The 19323-nt window shown below is 32.8% G+C and overlaps 1 protein-coding gene across 4 annotated transcripts; it reads left to right on the top strand.

The window, feature by feature from the left end:
* Positions 1-7871: 7871 nt before the first annotated feature.
* Positions 7872-17424, top strand: LOC102599065 (uncharacterized). Of its 4 annotated transcripts, XR_001473808.1 has the most exons (7): positions 7877-8250; positions 9737-10312; positions 11195-12445; positions 12526-12602; positions 16264-16705; positions 16836-16950; positions 17035-17424. XR_001473808.1 is itself a non-coding variant. In XM_006350266.2 (5 exons), the coding sequence occupies exons 1-5, from the start codon at positions 8140-8142 to the stop codon at positions 16568-16570; spliced, it is 2322 nt and encodes a 773-aa protein (XP_006350328.1). In that variant the 5' UTR covers positions 7877-8139; the 3' UTR covers positions 16571-17364. The 4 variants fall into 4 exon arrangements, 1 of the variants encoding a protein (XP_006350328.1); XR_367503.2 differs by having other exon boundaries at positions 16264-16950; XR_001473809.1 differs by lacking the exons at positions 16836-16950; positions 17035-17424 and having other exon boundaries at positions 7872-8250; positions 11195-12362; positions 16264-16350.
* The last annotated feature ends 1899 nt before the right edge of the window (positions 17425-19323 follow it).

Genomic DNA, 19323 nt, shown 5'->3' with positions numbered 1-19323 from the left:
AAAATCCTCGTCACAATTTATATCATTGAGAGCTACTTTATATCAAAGATACTGTCGACAGTTATTTGATATCGATTCCAATATGACACAACTTATCGAGATCTCTTCATTTTTCTGGTACTTGAACATTTTCCAAGGTTTTATGAAGTGTTATGTCGTGGTGCTCTCTTATAACACTTGCCTCATTATCATGACCATATTGATCATTTGCTCATCTCCTTCTTCAAGAAATTTTACATTTGGAACCGATTGTTCTATTACGCTTCAGGCGTATCATAGACTATGTTCTTCAAGGGCTTCTCATTGAAGCATTTGCAGCTGAATTATATCATAGGGTCAGTAAATTCATCTAGCAATTGATTTACAACATTATGCAAATGAATTGTCACTTGAACTTCAAGTTCACATTTTCTTTTAATGAGCATCTAGATAATTCATAATTAACCTCACACATAATTTTCAACTGTCAATCATCTCTCCCCCTAATGTTAGAAAATCTAACATTCATCCCAACCTTATTTGGGAATTCATCTTTATGCGTGGTGGAGCAATTAAAATCATAACCGCACATTCAATATTTTAGATGAAAATTATTTGGTTCCTAACCCTGAACCAATTTTGATAGGGGACCTTTGTTGGCTTGATGCGTACAAGCGTTGCTACATGTTAAAAAATTCATCGCATACCAAATTTCTTTTTGGGAGATTTGTTCCCATAATTAATGGTTTAGATATAATTGGAGGCATACAATTTCTACTAAACCAATTAGCATTATCAGTATAATTTCATAGTTTGAAACTGTGCTCTTAATTTAACAATTCGAGCAAACAACCTTACAAACACCATTTTGTAAGTTGACAACAAAGCACATGTGACCATAACATAGATGCATGTATCATATAGTTGCAAATGATCCATATGGCAGGTGAATGGACTCATATTCACCTTTTTATATGTTCCAAATAATTTCAGGGAATACAATCCCAACCTTAGCTGGTATAATGATAATTTTATTATGAGAATAAGCAACACAGGAGAATTCTTGAAGAATATTTTATTTCTTTAGTATATAACTATGTGAATTCTCAATTATTTTTGCATCATATTTTAATCGGAATGCCCAACCGATCATGACAACTGATTTTTATTCTAGTACATTTATAGTTTACTTTTGTATGTGATTTCATCAACATGTTCATGTTTGTGTGCAACAAACAAGAGGAATAAATGGGTAATATTTTACATAAATATTTATAACCCGCTTCGATTGTAGTAATTTGAAGATATTAAGTCTTTTCATAATTTATAGTCTCAATATTTCTTTTCAATTCATCCGAAACTTAAAAAGTTTCTTTTGAGACTTACTACAACCCCAATATTATTCCTCTGGCAATAACACAACTCGTTAAAGCTTGTAATTAATTTTTGTGTACTATCACATTGTTACTCCCCGAGACTACACCCTGGACGGGACTGACACTCAAGAACCATTGATGGCCCCAAGCGAACCCTTGGCCTGACTTTCTTACTCAGCGGAAGACTTAAACATAAGAAACATAACTCATGCAATAACTTAAGAAATAATAACTTAGCCAAAATGGCAACTCAAGTCTTAAACGTATACAACTGAAATGAATAAGACTAAAGAACTATAACTATTTGTCTATGAAGCCTCTAAAACAAAAAGGGATGTCGGGACAAGACCCCCGATCATCCTAACAATGAAATACTGAAAGCAAAGTAAAAGGAGTCCTACGGAATGCAAGGAGGCTCACCAACTGACTCTGAGTGCTTAACTGGATCAACGAGGCGCTGGGTGCTGATCCTGGTTACCACGTCTGCATCATAAGACGATGCAGGCCAACTGGCATCAGTACATTGAATGTACTAGTATAGCCGAGTTAGAATGCTAAACACAACTTAAGCTTGAAAAGAATCTGGAAGGAACACTTACCTTGGCTTTACTCAACTCATGAACAACATAACTCAATATAAAGCAATAAAACACATGCAATATATATACAGTTTGTAAAACAGTGGAAAACAACTTAGTTCGTTAAAGAAAATGCAATAACAAACTCAACTTTACTCATATAATAAAGTAATATAGTTTCTGTGGGAGTTTCCCTAACCGACAACCACCACTATGAGCCTAAGTGGTGATACATCATCTTGCACACGCTACCAGAACTGTCCTATACTTTACCGTTATATAGAACACCTTAACTAAGTGGATCCACTAGTCTATGCTAAAAGCATCTTAAGGAGTCATCTAAAAAGTATGATCCTTTACTACCCATGATGGCTACATGGTTTATGGAGACTTGAGTTAATATGAACTTGCATCCCCATATTGGTGCTCAATACTACTCCCAAAATATACTTAGCTCATATGTTTTAAAACAAACTTCTTTCTTTGGTTTGAGATAATTACTCAAAACTTAGCTTAAAAGCTCTCTTGGAATCGATGTTCCCTTTCTTACTCAAATGTGAAAACATTTTAAAACTCTTCGGGAATACATAGTCCCCATATACTTCTTTGAAGCAATGAACTTCAATCTTTACTCTTTACTCTTTACTCAACTTGAAATTTAAGTCTTAAAACAAAGTTAAAATGTTTGTAAAAGACTTTTGAAAACTTTGTAAACTTCTCTTAACTTGACTCTTAACTTTACTTGACTTGACTCTTAACTTTCCTTGAATTGAATTATGGATTCAAGGATTGAGATTTGTGATAGGAAAAATCTCATGATGTTTAGGAGTGTTTTTAGATAGTTAAACATGAGAAAATGTCAAGAAATCACTGTCTAGGAACAAGTCCGTGATGCGGAGATGCATTTAAATATTTGATTGCGAAATTTAATTTCGAGACAGAGGAGTCCGCGTCCCAACAGCGATGCAGAGCTGATTTTTGTTCACTGGGGGAGCAAGTCCGCGTCCAAAACCTGCTCGACTTTTTCCTTCTTCGTTTTCCAACCCCAATTCGCCTAAATCCATTTTACAGCCCCAATTCGCCTAAACTTGACTATTGATCTCAAATTCATTTTAGATTCTGATACCCAACATATGGACTCAAGAACCTAACTCAAAACAACTCTAAAACTCGACGTAAAGATCTCAGAAACTTCTCAATTGAGCCCAATTCAAGAACAAAAACAATTTCAAGATATACATATCAAGAACATCAAACTTTCAACCTTTTTAGAACGAATTTCGCTGAACTAAACATGCTTGGCGCGTGGGTGAATGAACCCAACGCTATGAGAGTCTCACATACCTTGTAGGATCAAATCCTTGAAGAAACCTGCAATCAATTCCTTACGAAACGATGAATCTTGCTTTTTCTCTTCTCCTTTCTCTTCTTTTCTCTTCTCTCAAAGCCCTAGCATGTTTCTTAATTGCGTAAACTGAACTAACTCAGTTTAGACCCCAAGTAATTTACTAAAATGGATTTAATAAAATTGGGTAAGGAAAAGACTAAATTACCCTTTCAATATTCGGTTTAGACTTTCCTTAATTGAACAACCCAACTTCAAATGGGCATATCTCACTCATACGAACTCGAAATCACGCAAACTCGGCGGCGTTGGAAAGATTATTCCAAGATCTTTCCTACGATGTCTGGAAACATGCCTAAATCATCTTGAGCTAGGAGTTATGGTTGTTTGAAGTTGACCAAAACTCATCCTTAACTTAACTTGAAACATATTTCCAATTTTTCATTATTTCCTAAAATCACTATTTCCAATTCTTGACTTCTTCCTAGTTATTTCAATTTGCGAGATGTTACACACATATTTCATGACACCATCCATATGGTGAGCATCTCTTTCAAGGAGAAAACTATATTATTATTGTCATGGTCAAAATTATTACGAGGAAGACATGTTTCTTGCTCTACTTTTGTTGTACCATAGGTACACAACCAATGACAAATTTGTATTGCCACACAATAATATTATTTTGGTCATGGCCACAACCTTTATAGACAAGAATTATTTCTTTATTTTGCCCTTTCAGTAGTTCACAATAAACATACCATAATATTTATGACGTATAAACATACACGACCATTTCTATCAAATGAAATTTATTTATTTCTCTCAAACCTCTCGTTGAGGTGAGTTATGATATATTTTCAACCATACATGAATATGTTCTTATTCATGCCCTTAAATTTTTTTTTTTTTGCATGACACACCTCAACATCACTTTGAAAGGTCAGTGTGCCGCCACTTTATCTTCCTTTCTTTTGATGGAGGATTTACAAATTTATCATATTATTAGATCGCACAACAATCTTGTGTCCAATGACTTTTTATACCTTTTGATGATAAAAATTACCTTCACATTTTGACGAATATTTGGAGAACTCACAATGTTCTTAATTTAACCATAATGATGACCATTATAATTTTCTTTTCTTTTTTTCTCATGCCCATATTCATTTGTACAACCACAATAATCACTGTCATCTTTCAGACTTATCATGTACTTCTACCACATTCACATAAGAGAATTGAGCAAATCAATTTGGCGAAATTCGTGACTTCTCATAAAAAATACAATTAGTTTGTCATAGTCATCACTAAATCATCATTATGGTGCATTAGAACTTGAATCCAACGTCTTATCCATATAAAGTATCTTAGGTCATAAATCGGTGGGACATGAACCCAACGTATTATCATCATGGTGCATCAAAATTCAAATTGATGTCTTACCTTCTTGGTGCGATAGAACTTGAATCTACCGTCTTACCCTCAAATATTTTTCATTATGTGCATCCGGACTTTAACCTGATGTCTTACCTTTTTGGTGTGATGTGACTTGAATCCATAGTTTTACCCTTCAATCATCTCATATAAGTCAAAATCAACAGAACTCAACCATGAGCCTTTAAAAAAAATCAAGAATTATAGAAGCAGATTTAGTCAAAATTAGACTTAGAGAGTTTTCTCACCTCTAGTAATTATAAATATTAATAAGTTCCTCATAATTAACACTTAGAAAATCAACATGAAAATTTACTTCTTTATTCTTCAATTCTTTTCTGAAACGGAGAATTGTTAGTATAATCATAAACCAATGTATAAAATTGTTAAAGTAAAACAAATCAATATGGTCTACCTCTTCATATAACACATATATACTAAAATAAACTAGTATAGGGAAACTTTTGAAAATATAAATGTGTAACAAGAAAAAATAAATAGAACCTGTTTCTGCCCACAAGTGTTTCAACTACAACTCTTTTGCGAAGTATTACAAATTTTAGAGCATATTCATGTTGATAACGTGTTACAAAATCAAGCTCATAATAATATAACTATAAAGAGAAGTAGGCAAGAAATGTTGATGGAATAGAAAACTTTTCTTCTTATTCAAGTGTGTCATCCAAATGGTGAATGATATCTCTATTTATAGTGTTGAGATATCACTCCCAAAGGTTACCTTGTTAAAAGACAAACGAGTAGATATATAGTTATCCACCAAGGTTCATATCACCTTGGAATTATACATACATGAATCCAATTAATTCTTTAAGAAATCAAATGGACAATCCACTATTCAATAGATTTATAACAATTATTTAAGTTTTAGACTTTTTCTTTAGTAGAAATATTATATTAGTAGTAAGTTTCCTAATCTTAAAAGACTTTCTCGGCACGTATTAATATTGATAAGTAAAATTTAGGCACATACAAGAATGACCTGATATTAAAATTGCAAGTTTTTCCAAAAAAAAGAAGAAGAAGAAGTTAAAAAGTACTCAAGTTAAAAAAAAAAAAGTAAAAAAAAGTACTCAAGTTCTCAATGATATTAAATTATCCTATTTGCAATGTCTATTCTACCATATAAATTTAGTTTATATTGAAATATTGAAAGGTATTATTTATGTTATATATTTTAAGTGTTCGTTTGAACTTTTTAGGGAAAATGTTTTAAAACACTTACTTACTATAGTCGAAATCGTTTTAACACACTCTAATTTTACGAGGGTCCTATGATATCCCTGGACTATTTTTAACAAGAATTAGTATACATATCCGCATGATACACAGATAATATTAAAATATTATTTCTAAGCATTTTAGATTGAAATGTCTTGTTCTGACTAATTAAATTATATTACCTTTAAAAAAAGTTTAACTATGAAATTTACAAGTGTATTTATTTTAAAGATAACTTCATAATTTTTTTTATAAACATGAGAAAACTAACTTTCTTTTTTTCTTCTTCATAATTTTAGAAGAACATAACAACTTAATATCGATTATAAATATTAAACTCAAATATAAACTGAAATTGTGCTAAATTTAAAAATGATCTATATATTTGATACGATTATCAAAATTCAAAGGGTTTAAATATAAATATAGATTTATTATATAAATTCAAATTATGCACTATTTAATATATTGTTTTTCTAAAATTGTTTTTATTCATATTAATGTTAAGTAATGTTATCCACTTAGATGATTCTTATTTTTAAAAAAATCAAACATAGAAATATATATATATATGTGTGTGTGTGAGAGAGAGAAAATGGTCTGAAAAATACTTTAACTTTGGCTGAAATTGCTGTTATGATACTAAACTTTATGGAGGGCCTTTTACCCCCCTACAGTATTTAATAGTGTATTTTAAAGATATATATGTGCCCACGTGGAAACATTACTATTTATAATGATGCAATATTTATGATGTCCACGTAAGCACATATATACCTTTAAAATACACTATTAAATAGTGCAGAGGGGTAAAAGATCCTTTCAAAGTTCCATATTGTAATAACAATTTCGGTTAAAGTTCAAATATATTTCAGACTTTTTTTCCTATATATATATATTTTTTATATTTTTTTTGGCAAACAACTCCTGATTATGCAGGGACTATTCTAGTAATTCATTCATTCAAAAATCTCCGGTCAAACACCAAAATCTATTTTGGTGTAAAGTTTGGTGTTTAGAGACTTCAATTCAACACTATTTTTATACTATTTTAGTGTGTGAATAGTGTCACATCAAATTTGACGTGACATAATTCATCCACACTAAATCAATTTTTAATATATTATTTTTATTTTCATTATACAAAAATTTTAATTTAACATTTTATAAGTTACTATATGTTTTTAATTAAGTTTCTAGTATACTTAATTTTTTTTATGTAATATTTCTATAATATTAATTTTAGATTTTAAAGTTGACGTTATAATTCAATTTTGTATATATGATTTTATATAAATTTATAATTGGATAAAAATATAATTATTACCTTCACAAAATATAAAAAGGAAAAATTACGCGTATAAGCAAATATATAATAGTTAATTACTTAACATAGCTATAGTTTGCCTTAATTACAATTTGCGACCTACTTTTAGCTATAATTACGCAGCTCAGCTTTTTAGTTTGTATAATTCGCACATTTGCATAATTCGAAATTTGTATAATATAATTTGTATAACTTTTATATAATTTGTAATTTGTATAATATAATTTGTATAACTGTTTACACTTCTAATGTTTGTAATTATATAAATTCGTTATTTTGAGTTTATACAAAAATAACTGAATTATATAAATGTACCCGCGAATTATACAAATGAGATAGCTTAAATTGTAGCTACAACCCATAAATATGCAAACTATAGCTATGGAGCATAATTAAGTTTATTAGTGTGGCTATTTGCGAAAGTTCCTCATATATAAAATGTAAATATAATAAATGTGTGAAAATAGAAGAAATAATTTGTTTTATGAAGAAAGAAAATATAAATAAAATAAAAAATAATATTGAAGAGAAAGAAAAATGTAAAGAAAATACTTTTTTTTTCTTTTGTTTTTCTCTTTGTCGGGAACCCATATCAAAGTGTTTTCATTAACTTAGAATTGCCCTCTGCAAGACCCATTTAGAATGGTGCTCGCAGCAATTTTTTTTCATATCAAAGCTCAAACCTGAGAGCGGAGCAGTATTAAAATTTGATGTTGTGGATAGGAGACATTAACCCGGCTTCACCAACTCCCAATTCCCAAACATCAGTTTTGCGCGCCAAAATTCTCAACTCGCAAAATCCTCTCTTCTCTTGGGTGACATTGTTCGGGTTGGACTACTGATTTGTGCTTAGTTTTGATGGGTTCTAAGAGAAAATCCAAGAGCTCCAACCATTTCAAAAAACGAAACCTAGGTTGTGGTGATTCTGGCATTTTCCAGCATCTTATCTCAGTCCTTCAAACTCCACAGGTGCTTTACAGTTTCATATGATTTCTCTTCTATTGCTTGGTTTGCCCTTTTCCCTAATTTCTGTTTAGAGGGGTTGTTTGTGTTTTAATTTTCCTCTTCCTTTTTTGGGAAGGGGTTGTGGGTGGGGTTTTGGGGATCAAGATTGTTACTTTGAGAAATTTTGTGTATTTTTTGCTTTTTACGATTTTTTTTAGCTCATTTTAAGCTCGCCAATGTTGGTATTTTTTTGTTGATGAACTGATTTGTTTGGCATAATACATAAGTATGCCTTTTAACTTTGCCTCAGTTCATATTTATGCCCTAAAATTGAACAAATAGACACATGTGTCCTATGAGACATCCTACATGACAATTTTCATCTTATGTGGTATCCTATGTGTATTATGTCACACAGAACTCATGTGTCTACCTGTTCAGTTTTATATAACTTAAAGTGTCTACCTGTGCACAAGGGTGTAAATGTGAAATGAGGCCAAGTTAAATGACACATTTATGTATTATGCCTATTTGTTTTGTATTCTGCTTATGTTTTTATTTCTTTGTTTGGTTTTCTAATTTTCAATGTCTTAGCTTCTTTGCAGCGCGCTTGTTGATTGGAATTGTTGAGAAAATAGTTAATTTTGTGGGTTTAATTATGATGAAGAGCCTGTTTGGATTGACTTATTATAGGTGCTTTTAAACTAAAATAGCTTGACAATGTTGCGGACTGCATAGTGAACTCATTCAAAATTTGCTGCAGACTAGTTCGGTTTAGTGTAGCTGTGGATTGACTTGCTTGTTGGTAGAAACATTAGAGATACTTTATATTCAGATTTTGTGGAGTGTTTAATTTTCAATTTGCAGTTGTTGGATGCTTTCATAGGTTATGAAAAGTTCTTATCTTTTTTGGCTTCAGTTTATGTAATTTTTGGCTTAAGATGGAAACTGGACACTTACATGTTTTCTTACTTCTGTGCTATGAACGAATGTTGGACCCCTTAGCATTGTCGATTATTGCCATCTTAACTATTTTTAACGGCAAACTACAAATCTAGTTAAGATTCAGTGGCAATTTTCTACTCCCAAGAGAAATTGGAGAGGGAAGTTGAAAAGCTATCAGGAATATGGAATGATTGTGAACATATACAAACATTACATACATCATATGGGAAAAAGGAAAAAAAATGCATCTGCGAATAACCTATCCAAAGAAAAAAAGAAAGAAACATTATGCGATAAGAACAAACTGGTAATATTGGATTTCAAGGTGAAAATGAAGTCCTCAGTTAATTTCCAAGTACTACTAATCTTTTGGTACTACTGGGGGAGTCTTTGAATTTACTGAATTAAATGCACACTATTGTCTTGTTAAGTGTTTCCCCTAAAGTACTTCTTAAAATGCTTGTTGATAGAAATATGTTTTGACTAAACTAATCGACAGTTGATATATTATTTCATTTTCCTCATTCGCTGCTAATTTATTGTGCCCCATTCTTCCACCATGCAGGGTGTGAAGTTACCTGTGTTGAAAAGTTTGTATTGTCTGCTTGTCCATTTCTCCTTGAACTCACTAGAAAGTCCAACATATAAACTTGATTTTGATGATTTGGACATGGAAGTTGATCACAATGGGTTTAAGGCATCGTCAGAAGATATAGAGACCCTCTCTGGCATATTATTTGAAGAAATGTATGAGCGGTTTGACATTTTATTCTCTGCTCACCGTGATACTTCTGTGAATGATCAGAGACAAGGTATTTTGCAGAAGAATATGTCCAAAGATGCTGAAACTTTTTATTTGCTGCTGAGGTGTTGTATGGTAACCTTGACCTTGCTTGTGTCCCAACACAATCTTCTTTTAGAAAAAGGGAAGATCCTTTTGGTGTTGCTCCGAAAGTTATGTTCAATAAAAACATTTGCAGCAGGAAATAGGATGGAAATGACTTTTCAAAAATCAGTTTCTCATGCATTCACATCTGAGGATAATGATTGCAGAACAACCTCCACAGAGGACATTGTTGCATCCCTCCATTTCTTTGAGCCATCTGATCCTCATACTTCTTTCTTGTGTGCAACGTTTGAGGTAATTTGCTTATTTATCTCTTGTTGGTTGGTATATGGCTCTCGATTTGTACTCATGAAATTTTTTTATGCTTCCTTATCTGTCAAAATAGAATATGTTGACCATTAATAAGGTCTGAGTGAGTGAGTAACTCAGTGTGTCTTCACTTGTTGTATCACTAGCACTACAATAGAGAGGTAAGGAATTAAGACTGATTAAATCCCTGATGAGCAAACGAGAGTGTAGGGTCCACACTGGGGTTGTTGCCTGTAGGGTGTTTTTAGTTAACTCAGTGGCATGTCTAAGCTAAAAGCTTGATTGACGCAGGCTGCATCTTACGATACTGATCTACTATATTACACCTCAAAGAAGAAGTATCGGGAGCACAATTTTCTCACCAAACTTGTATATACAAAATCTGGTTGAGAGCTGAATGAGTGTGTAGATATTGGAGAGAAGTGCACAACTTTTATCTTCCATGCGTTTCTTGCCATGTTCATTCATCTGGGAGAGAGGGGGAGTGAAAAAGGAAAAAGGGTAGGCGCTGTCTTTCAGTTAATGATTGGAATGAGTACACAAGTCAGCATGTATATGATACAAAACTTCTTCTTAAACAGTCATGGACTCTCTCAGTGTTTCTTCGGAGAAGTTCTTTCACCGCAAGATATCTGTTTTTTTTGGAGTGTATGAGGTACTAGTATTGCCAGAACCTTAATTTGATCTATAAGATATCTTGTTTCATTGTCAGTGGCATCCATCAGTCTTTGTTAGGTTTTCTATTTCTCTCTGTTCAATTTTCTTTCTGTTGTACATCTTGTAATTTACTGTTGACCTTGCCTCATGTTGTGTACTTCACTTAAGATATCTGGTGTAATTTACCCCTTATGGGAAATGCATATGCAGGTTTTTGTGGATGAGCTTCTGGTGCATGGACAGTTGAGACGGTACTTTAAGCTTATTGATTCTCTAGCTTCTTCTGCTGAAGTTTTATTTACACCTCAATCTGGTCAGGGAGATATAGGAATAGTAATGGAAGTTTTGTCTAGGTACTTCTTATTATCATGGTCTGATGAGCATAGATCTGGAGATCATCTTAACAGATTATTATTGGTAAACAATGAATATTTCAAATCTTCATTAAAAGCTCATGAGTTGAGTCTGTCTGCGGCCATATCGTTGCTTCTCAACCCCATCATTCTTTCTGCCCCAAAACTAATGCAAGCACAATTAATTTCAATGATTTACGAGGCCACCTTTTTGCTGGTGGATATTCAAAACCTTAAGACAAATCATAGACCTCTCAAATTCTTTCTCTCACTGTTTGAAAAATCAGTAGCTTTGTACATGAAGCACATGTCCCTGTTGCAAAATGCCTGTCAGTCTTCATTTGTTAGTCATTCTTCTACAAAAGGTGCAGAAGGGAATGGTATTCATCCCCTTTTTGAATTGTGTATTTTAGCCAGGACAAGAAAGGAGATCAATAATCTAATTTCGAAGTTTGAGGATTCATCACAACCTCACTTTCTTAAACTTTTTTTTGAAATGAAATCTGACTTGATAAGTTCCTGTGTAACATATGTAAAAGAGAGTCGCTATCTTCTAGACAACTCTTGCCAGGATGAGATTATGTCCACCTTAAGTTGCCTAATTTTAAGAGCTTCGGACAGTTTCGAAGAGAATGCAATAGTGGATGCAAGTCTGGAAGATATTTGTCTTCTGGTTTCTACACTAAAGCTAATGAGCTCTTCCTTGTTACAAGTGGTCTGGTGCCTCAGATGCAACTTGAATTCCGGTTCTCCAAAAACCTTGAAAGATTTTTCATCCTGTGGGGAATACAATTCTATCTTGGGAATAATTGACTGTTTTAGAGAGCTCAGCATAGACAGTTCAGTCCAAAATTTATCACGCCAAATGATGGAAATAGACTCTGAGAAGCATAAAGTTTCCAAGATGATGTTTCTGCATTTTTCAGGAATGCTTTCATTCAGTTTCTTTAAGAGGCTTGATTGTTTAGCAAAAGGCTGCTTGTTTGCTGTTGCAGCTCTACTGAATTTATTCATCTTTGAAGAAGGTAATTTGGATATAGTCCAGTCACTAGTTGATCCAACTCCAGACTTCTTTTCATATGGATTATCTGCTGTTAGAATCCAGGAGGTCAGGTTTAATTCCTTTTTGCTCTTGAAAGAATATATGGCCTATATTACTGTATTTCAAGCTGTTAGTACATAATACAGGCTGTAGTGGACAAGAGATCTAGTCTTGTGGTTGCATCAAAGTTTCAGAAGGCAAGGACCCTGTGTTCAAGTTCCAGGTACTGATATACTACCATCACCATGTATCATTTATGAGCTTGAGACCATACATTTGCTTGCTTCCACTTTGCTTGTACTAAATCTGCATTTGCATGAAATCTGGCTAACTTTGTTGGCATAAAGACCTCTGTTTGTACCTTGTGTTATGAAGTCTCACATTCTTCAAATATACTCTCAAGCTTCCATGCGTACTGACCAGCTTTTAAGCCTTCTTCTTGACTTTTGTTATTTAAGTTAAATTAACTATCTCTCTCTATTGAACCTAAACTTTATGGACATATCGTCCACACTTTCTGTCCCAAAATCTGCCTTACCTATATTGCCATTAGATTTATGCATTAGGTAGATTTTCTGATGTATTGAACTCGATTCGATCCTGCCTTTTGATACCTAACTTGTATGTTGATCATATTCCTTATTTTCTCTAGCATTATTTACTGTGGAAAACTCATACTACTTTAAAAGTGTTGGTGTGTTAGCTTTAATGTGGTTTCCATCTATTTTCGTGAGCAGATAATCTTTTCTGGAACAGACATGTGCTAAAATTTTCCTTTTAATTTTTAAAACTTTTATTTGTTAGGATTATAGTTGTTCCAGTCATGAGCTAGACATCTTTTATTCAAATTAACTTTGTTAGGAGTTATCTTTGTATAAGAGCTACAACCATCAATCAGTGATAAGCCATTTAACTAAGACAAACACAAATTTGGATGAGAGACGAATTTCAAAGGGCTGCTGAGATCATATAGCATAGAATTATCTTTCTCAAATTTGTGTTACTATGAAACAACTTAATCCCACACAGTGTTCCGGTAAGCGAGAAGCGGAAAAAAGTGACGAGGGCTTGCTTCTATTGTGAAGCGAAGCACAGTTTTTTCAAATAAAGCGTTATTTAGTATAAAAATAAAAAATATTAAATATTCATAGATAAATAATCAAGAACTGAGGTAACATATTCTTAGATTAAAAGGTAAACATATAAAGCAAATACATAACTCAGTCATAACTCGTCGTAGAACAACAAAAAAACAAAGTAAAAAAATAGAGAGACAGAATAGAGCAGCAGCCAGCCAGCAAAACAAAAAAGCAAAAAACAGAGCATACACATTACAAACAGAGCAGTAACTGAGAACCTCAAATCAGAAGAAAAAAGAACAAAGACATGAAAATATTTTATTTATAAACTCTTGTATTTTTTTTGTATATTTTTGTGTATTGAAAATAACTAGTAACATCCATATTTATAAAAGTAAAAACCAAATTAAACTAGTACTAGGAATCTCTCTAACTAACAAATCCTCTAATTAAACAGAAATAAGTAAATACCATAAATAACAAATCTTAAACAATTTAGGATTTCGACTCCAACTTTGAATTATTATTCCAATATTCTCCCGTAATCTAAAGTTGTATACTGTTGCTTTCTTCTTCTTGTCATTGTTGTATTGGAGTACTCTCTTCAATCTTTAAACGTTGGAGTACTTTTCTTCAATCTTTTAATTGTTGGAGTATTTCTTTTCAATCTTCAATTGTTGGAGTACTTCTCTTCAATTCTCATTTATATTTTTTTTTTGGTTGTGCTGGAGTACCTTCTCTCCAACTTCCAAGTGTTGGAGCACTTCCTCTCCAACCGACGATATATTTTTTTTGGTTGTGTTGGAGCTCTCTCTCCAACTTCCAAGTGTTGGAGCACTTCCTCTCCAACTCAGGATTGTTTCTCTTGGTTGTGTTGGAGCACTTCTCTCCAACTTTGAAGGTTGATGCCCTCCCACCATCTTTTTTTTTTGTTGGGTGTTGGAACACTCTCTCTCCAACTCTCGTTGATGCCCTTTCCATCAACTCCTTTTCTTTATGTTTTTTTGTTTTGTTTTTGGTGTTGGAGCATGTCTCCAACTCTCGTTAATGCCCTTTCCATCAACTCTTTTTATTTATTTTTTATTCTCTAACTTTTAATTTAGAGAAGAGTTTTTTCCTCTTGTGCTTGGTTGCACTTCTTAAAATCTGCAATATTTTCGTAAGTCTTTTCTTTTAGGATGTTTTCATGCATATATCATTCGTCCAACGTTTGTTGACATAATCATTGGTCAGACGGGCGGCATATATGAGTCATAGACAGCGGAAACTCTAAGATCTTCTACTATGATCGTAGAAGTTCTCATACCAAATTGAAGGATATTTTATTTATAAACTCTTGTATTTTTTTATTTTTTTTGTATTTTTAATGTATTGAAAATAACTAGTAACGTCCCTATTCATAAAAGTAAAAACCAAATTAAATAGGACTAGGAATCTCGCTAACTAACAAATCCTAATTAAACATAAATAAGTAAATACCATAAATAACAAATCCTAAACAATTTAGGATTCCTACTCCAACTTTGAATTATTATTCCAATAGTAACGCTACTTAAGCAGCATTACAAACAGAAAATTGAAGAAAACAAACCCTAGTTACTAGAAAGAGAAGAAGAGATACATACGCAACACTGTAAAGAAACAGAAAGAGAAGAAGAGAAGAGAACTAACATGTTGCAGCAATCGACCGAGGAGGGAAAATAATTGGAAAGATGTGCGCAAGTAATTTTACAGAAATTAAAAAAAAAAACCTTACAGAAATATAAAAAAACCCTAGCTAGAGCTTATCTCATTTAAGCGGGTTTTTTTCTCGATTTTATAAAAGGTGGGCTTCTCGCTTTTGGGACGAAGCGCACGATTCTTCACTACCGCTTCGCTTCAAGGCATTAAAGTGTAACCCTGTCGCATCGCTTCACTTCTCACTTAAAGCGAGCACTTGAGCTCGCTTCACTTCTCACTTAAAGCGAGCACTTCAGTGCTTTTAACAATATTGATCCCACGGGATATTTTCCTCATAAACGTGAAATAGTGGGACTTCAAGGTAAAAAGTAGCCTAACATTACAACCATATGAAACTGATGACATGTATTTTAGGTTAAATTTTTATCTCTTGTACATCTAGTTGTATTTTTTGTCTGGTATTATGGTACCAAGCTCGTATTATACTGGATGTTATACGGGAAAATGTTGGGCCGCTTAAGTCCAACACATCCACAAGATGAGTGTCGTAGAGATTCAGATGCTAAGATGAATGTGTGGTCATACAAAATTAGACAAGATTAGAAATGACCACATTTGCGAGAAAGTTCAAGTAGCACACATCGAGGATAAAATGATAGAAGGTTGCTTGATATGGTTTAGTCATGTCCTGCACTGATCGTAGATGCACCAGTCCGTAGATATGGAATCGTGGTGAGGAAGGTGTTAAGAGGGACCACTTGGAAAATACCTATAACAAATGACTTGGAAGAAAAATGTCTTGAAGAACCTACAATTTCTTCGGATCCATGCAGACTTAGCAAAAGGTAGTGCACAATGGAAGAAAAAGATCTATATAGGAGATAGTTAGTAATTGAGAATATGTGTTAGTCATGTTAGCATTTGTAATTTGTTCCTGTGCCTTTCTAGGAGTTGTTTAGTCTTTTGGAAATTTATACGGAACTTCTAGATTTTTTATTTTCTTAAAATTGAAGCTCTAGCTGTTGCAGGTTAAGATTTTGTACTTCATTGTTATCTTATTCATACTTACCTCACCTCCCTCCTTTACCCCTCCTGCTTACCTTATTCTTTGACTGATAAACATAGAGGGAAGGGAGATAGCTCAGCGATAAGCACTTCTGAGGTTTATAACGAAGAAGATGTGGAAGCAGTGGAAGAGGAGACGGAGGAAACAACCAATGGGAAGATATTTCTCCAGTGCAGATCACTAGCTGAACAAGTCCCTGATTTGGATGGCTTAGCTGATTTTATCGAGTGCAAGCAAGGAAAGGACTACCCTTTGTGGCTAAAGCATCGCCAAGAATATCGAAAGTTGAAATGTGACAAGATGGCACTGTTAAGGTGGAAAAGGAAAAAGAAATCTTGGAAAGTCATGAAAAGGAATAAACCTTGAACTAACTTGAAGAGTCTTCCTTGGAAAGGAAACTGGCGAGTTGAGCTTCATTGTGTGACCTGGACATATGTTAGGATATCTCCAACTGAACAATTGCTGTAGAGTGATGTTTTGACAATGCTTTCCTCAGTGCATGTAAGAAAATTGCTTAAAGATTTTTGTTTAATGTCTGCGGTCGCATATAAGTAGGGTGAAATCTGAAGACTGATATACTTGGAAGTCGGATCTTAGCAAGCTAACAGAGCTTCTTTTTGTCCTAGTTAAGGTGGTGAAATAGCCATAGAATCCAGGAAACTGCCTTTGCAACATGATTAAGCTGATATTACATCTTGATTTAGGTATATCAGAGTTTGGCATGCTGAACTTTAACTAGGATCAAGGTACCAGATGCTTTTACAGATAAATCCATTCTGGGTTTGTGCCTCTCTTTTTATGTATGTCTCATATTTCATTTTCTTGTAAAGGAGTTGGGAGGTGTTTACAGGATTCAGCCTTCTCTGATTAAAGCTTTTAAACTGGCGACATCATATGCGCAATCAAACCGAGCTTAATATGCAGTACTCCTGTTTCTCCCTTTCATTGATTAGAGGAACATTGCAGGTGAGATGTTGACATCATTCGACATTCCATCTCTATATTTCCCTTTCTTGGTTGTTTCATCAAGAAGAAAGCCAAGGAAATTATGGTTTTGTATGGCTCTTCTAAGTTGACCATAAGAACCTGTATTATAGGATCATGCTTGAAAGTTGGAGAATTCTATGATATTGCACCATCATTGGTGTTTTTGTTGTGTACATTCTTGTAAAGTCTCTATCAAATGCTTTGGAAGGTGAGGTTCAGTTATCTTAGAGTAATGTTCCTTGTTTCTCTTCCTATTGATTCTGTCAAAGTTAAGTTAAAGAGATGACAAAACATTGGAACACTGCGTTTGATGTGACTGCAGTTTTCAATTTGACCCGGTAAATGTCTTGTAATTGTAGGCTAATCTGCCTAAACCTTTGGACAATTTACTCATTTTGCTGATTCTACTTTCAGCTTTGTGCTGGTTTGCAGAGTGTATGGTCTTCATTTAGGGGACCAAATTAACATAGTGTCCGTCTTTATTTTACTTCATCCGTTCTTATTTACATGTTATTCTTACTAAAAATAGATGTTCCTTAATATTTGTCATTTCACAAATTCAATGTATAAATGACACTATTCTTTCTATTTTATCCTTGAGAGTTATTAACCTTGTAAGTATGAATTTGATCAACATACAAAAACAAAATGATTAATTTATGTTCATTGGTCAATTTAATTAATCAAAATAAATTAATTTATGTTCATTTATAGAAAATTTGACTTCAAGAGAATATTAAATAAGGGTACAATGGTAAGTTTATATAGTTTCTTAAGGGATGTGAAATTTAAAATGGTAACATATAAATAGGAATGTTGGGAGTAATATATATTCTTTGTTTCCCCACTTTTTTTAAAAAAAAATTCATCTTTACACTGTCTTATTTTTATTTATCAAAAATATAATATTAAGGACACAATAACATAATTGCTCAAACGATTATTATAAGTACTATAATGTGTGGTAATTAATGACTAAATATATGCATTTTGTCCTAACATCATCACCCCACACTTAGATTTTTACTTATCCCTGACATTTAAATTCATATCAATAAATCAAGCTTAGGATCGTTACTACTTTGGTTGATACAGATAATAAGGGTTATTTAACAACTCACAATATACATTTCCTGATCATCATGCAAGAATTAAATACAAGTAAATTCAATCAACCAATAAAGTTTTAGCCTCCTAACCTTAGAAACGTACTCTGACTTCTCAAATTTAAGTTTGCACACATATTTTGTTAGAGAAAACTAATACCACTACTTATCTATCATGAAACAAGTGTCCTCACAAAAAGTAAATAGTCTACACACTCAAATCAAAGAAACTAATGTAATTTAATGACTCACATCAAATATAAATCTGTTGCATCCACAAAAGATTCACAATACCCAAAAGAAAATAGTGGGTCATGAAGTCTAGAGAGAGCAAAGTGCTTAGAAGTGTGTCACTATTATATAGTTGTCTCATTTATCCCCTAGCTGACATTATAACGTATTATCATCTTATTTGATTCTATTCGAGTACACCTAATTAGTAGAGATGTACATAATTGGCAAACCTATGATTCATTGTGAAGGGTGAAAAACTTAAATGTACAATTTAAGCACCTAAATAACCCTTATATAACAATAATTTAACTTTTCACCTATATAGCAATAGTTTTTTTACAAAAACAAAATAAATAAATAAAAAATAAGAAATAAATTGGTATAAATAATACAACAATACACGTTCCTATATTAAATAAGATTTCATTCCTTATTTTTCTCTTATTTTGTTATTTACCTTCCACAAATCTCTCAATAATTAATCCCTCAATATTTTTATTTCCTTATTTTCCTCCCCTTTTCTAATCTTCTTCTTAAAATACTAAGCAAACTGATTCTCTTTTTCTCTCCACCCTTTTTTTTCTAAACTCTCTTCACTCGTCTCTTTCTCCTTTATTTTTTCTTTTTATATACCTCATTTTATTTTCTGAAAAATTTCTTTGTTTTTCTTTAGTTCTCTCCCTTCAATTTTTTTGTTTAAATCTTTTTTTACACCAATGTAGTTGGAACATATAACCAATAATAAATTTATCATCAATGTATGGATTTATATATTTTAATTTATTTGGTTAT

Source organism: Solanum tuberosum, unplaced genomic scaffold (genome assembly GCF_000226075.1).
Source record: "Solanum tuberosum cultivar DM 1-3 516 R44 unplaced genomic scaffold, SolTub_3.0 scf00119, whole genome shotgun sequence".
NCBI lineage: Eukaryota > Viridiplantae > Streptophyta > Magnoliopsida > Solanales > Solanaceae > Solanum > Solanum tuberosum.
This window is presented reverse-complemented; position numbering and strand designations above follow the sequence as displayed.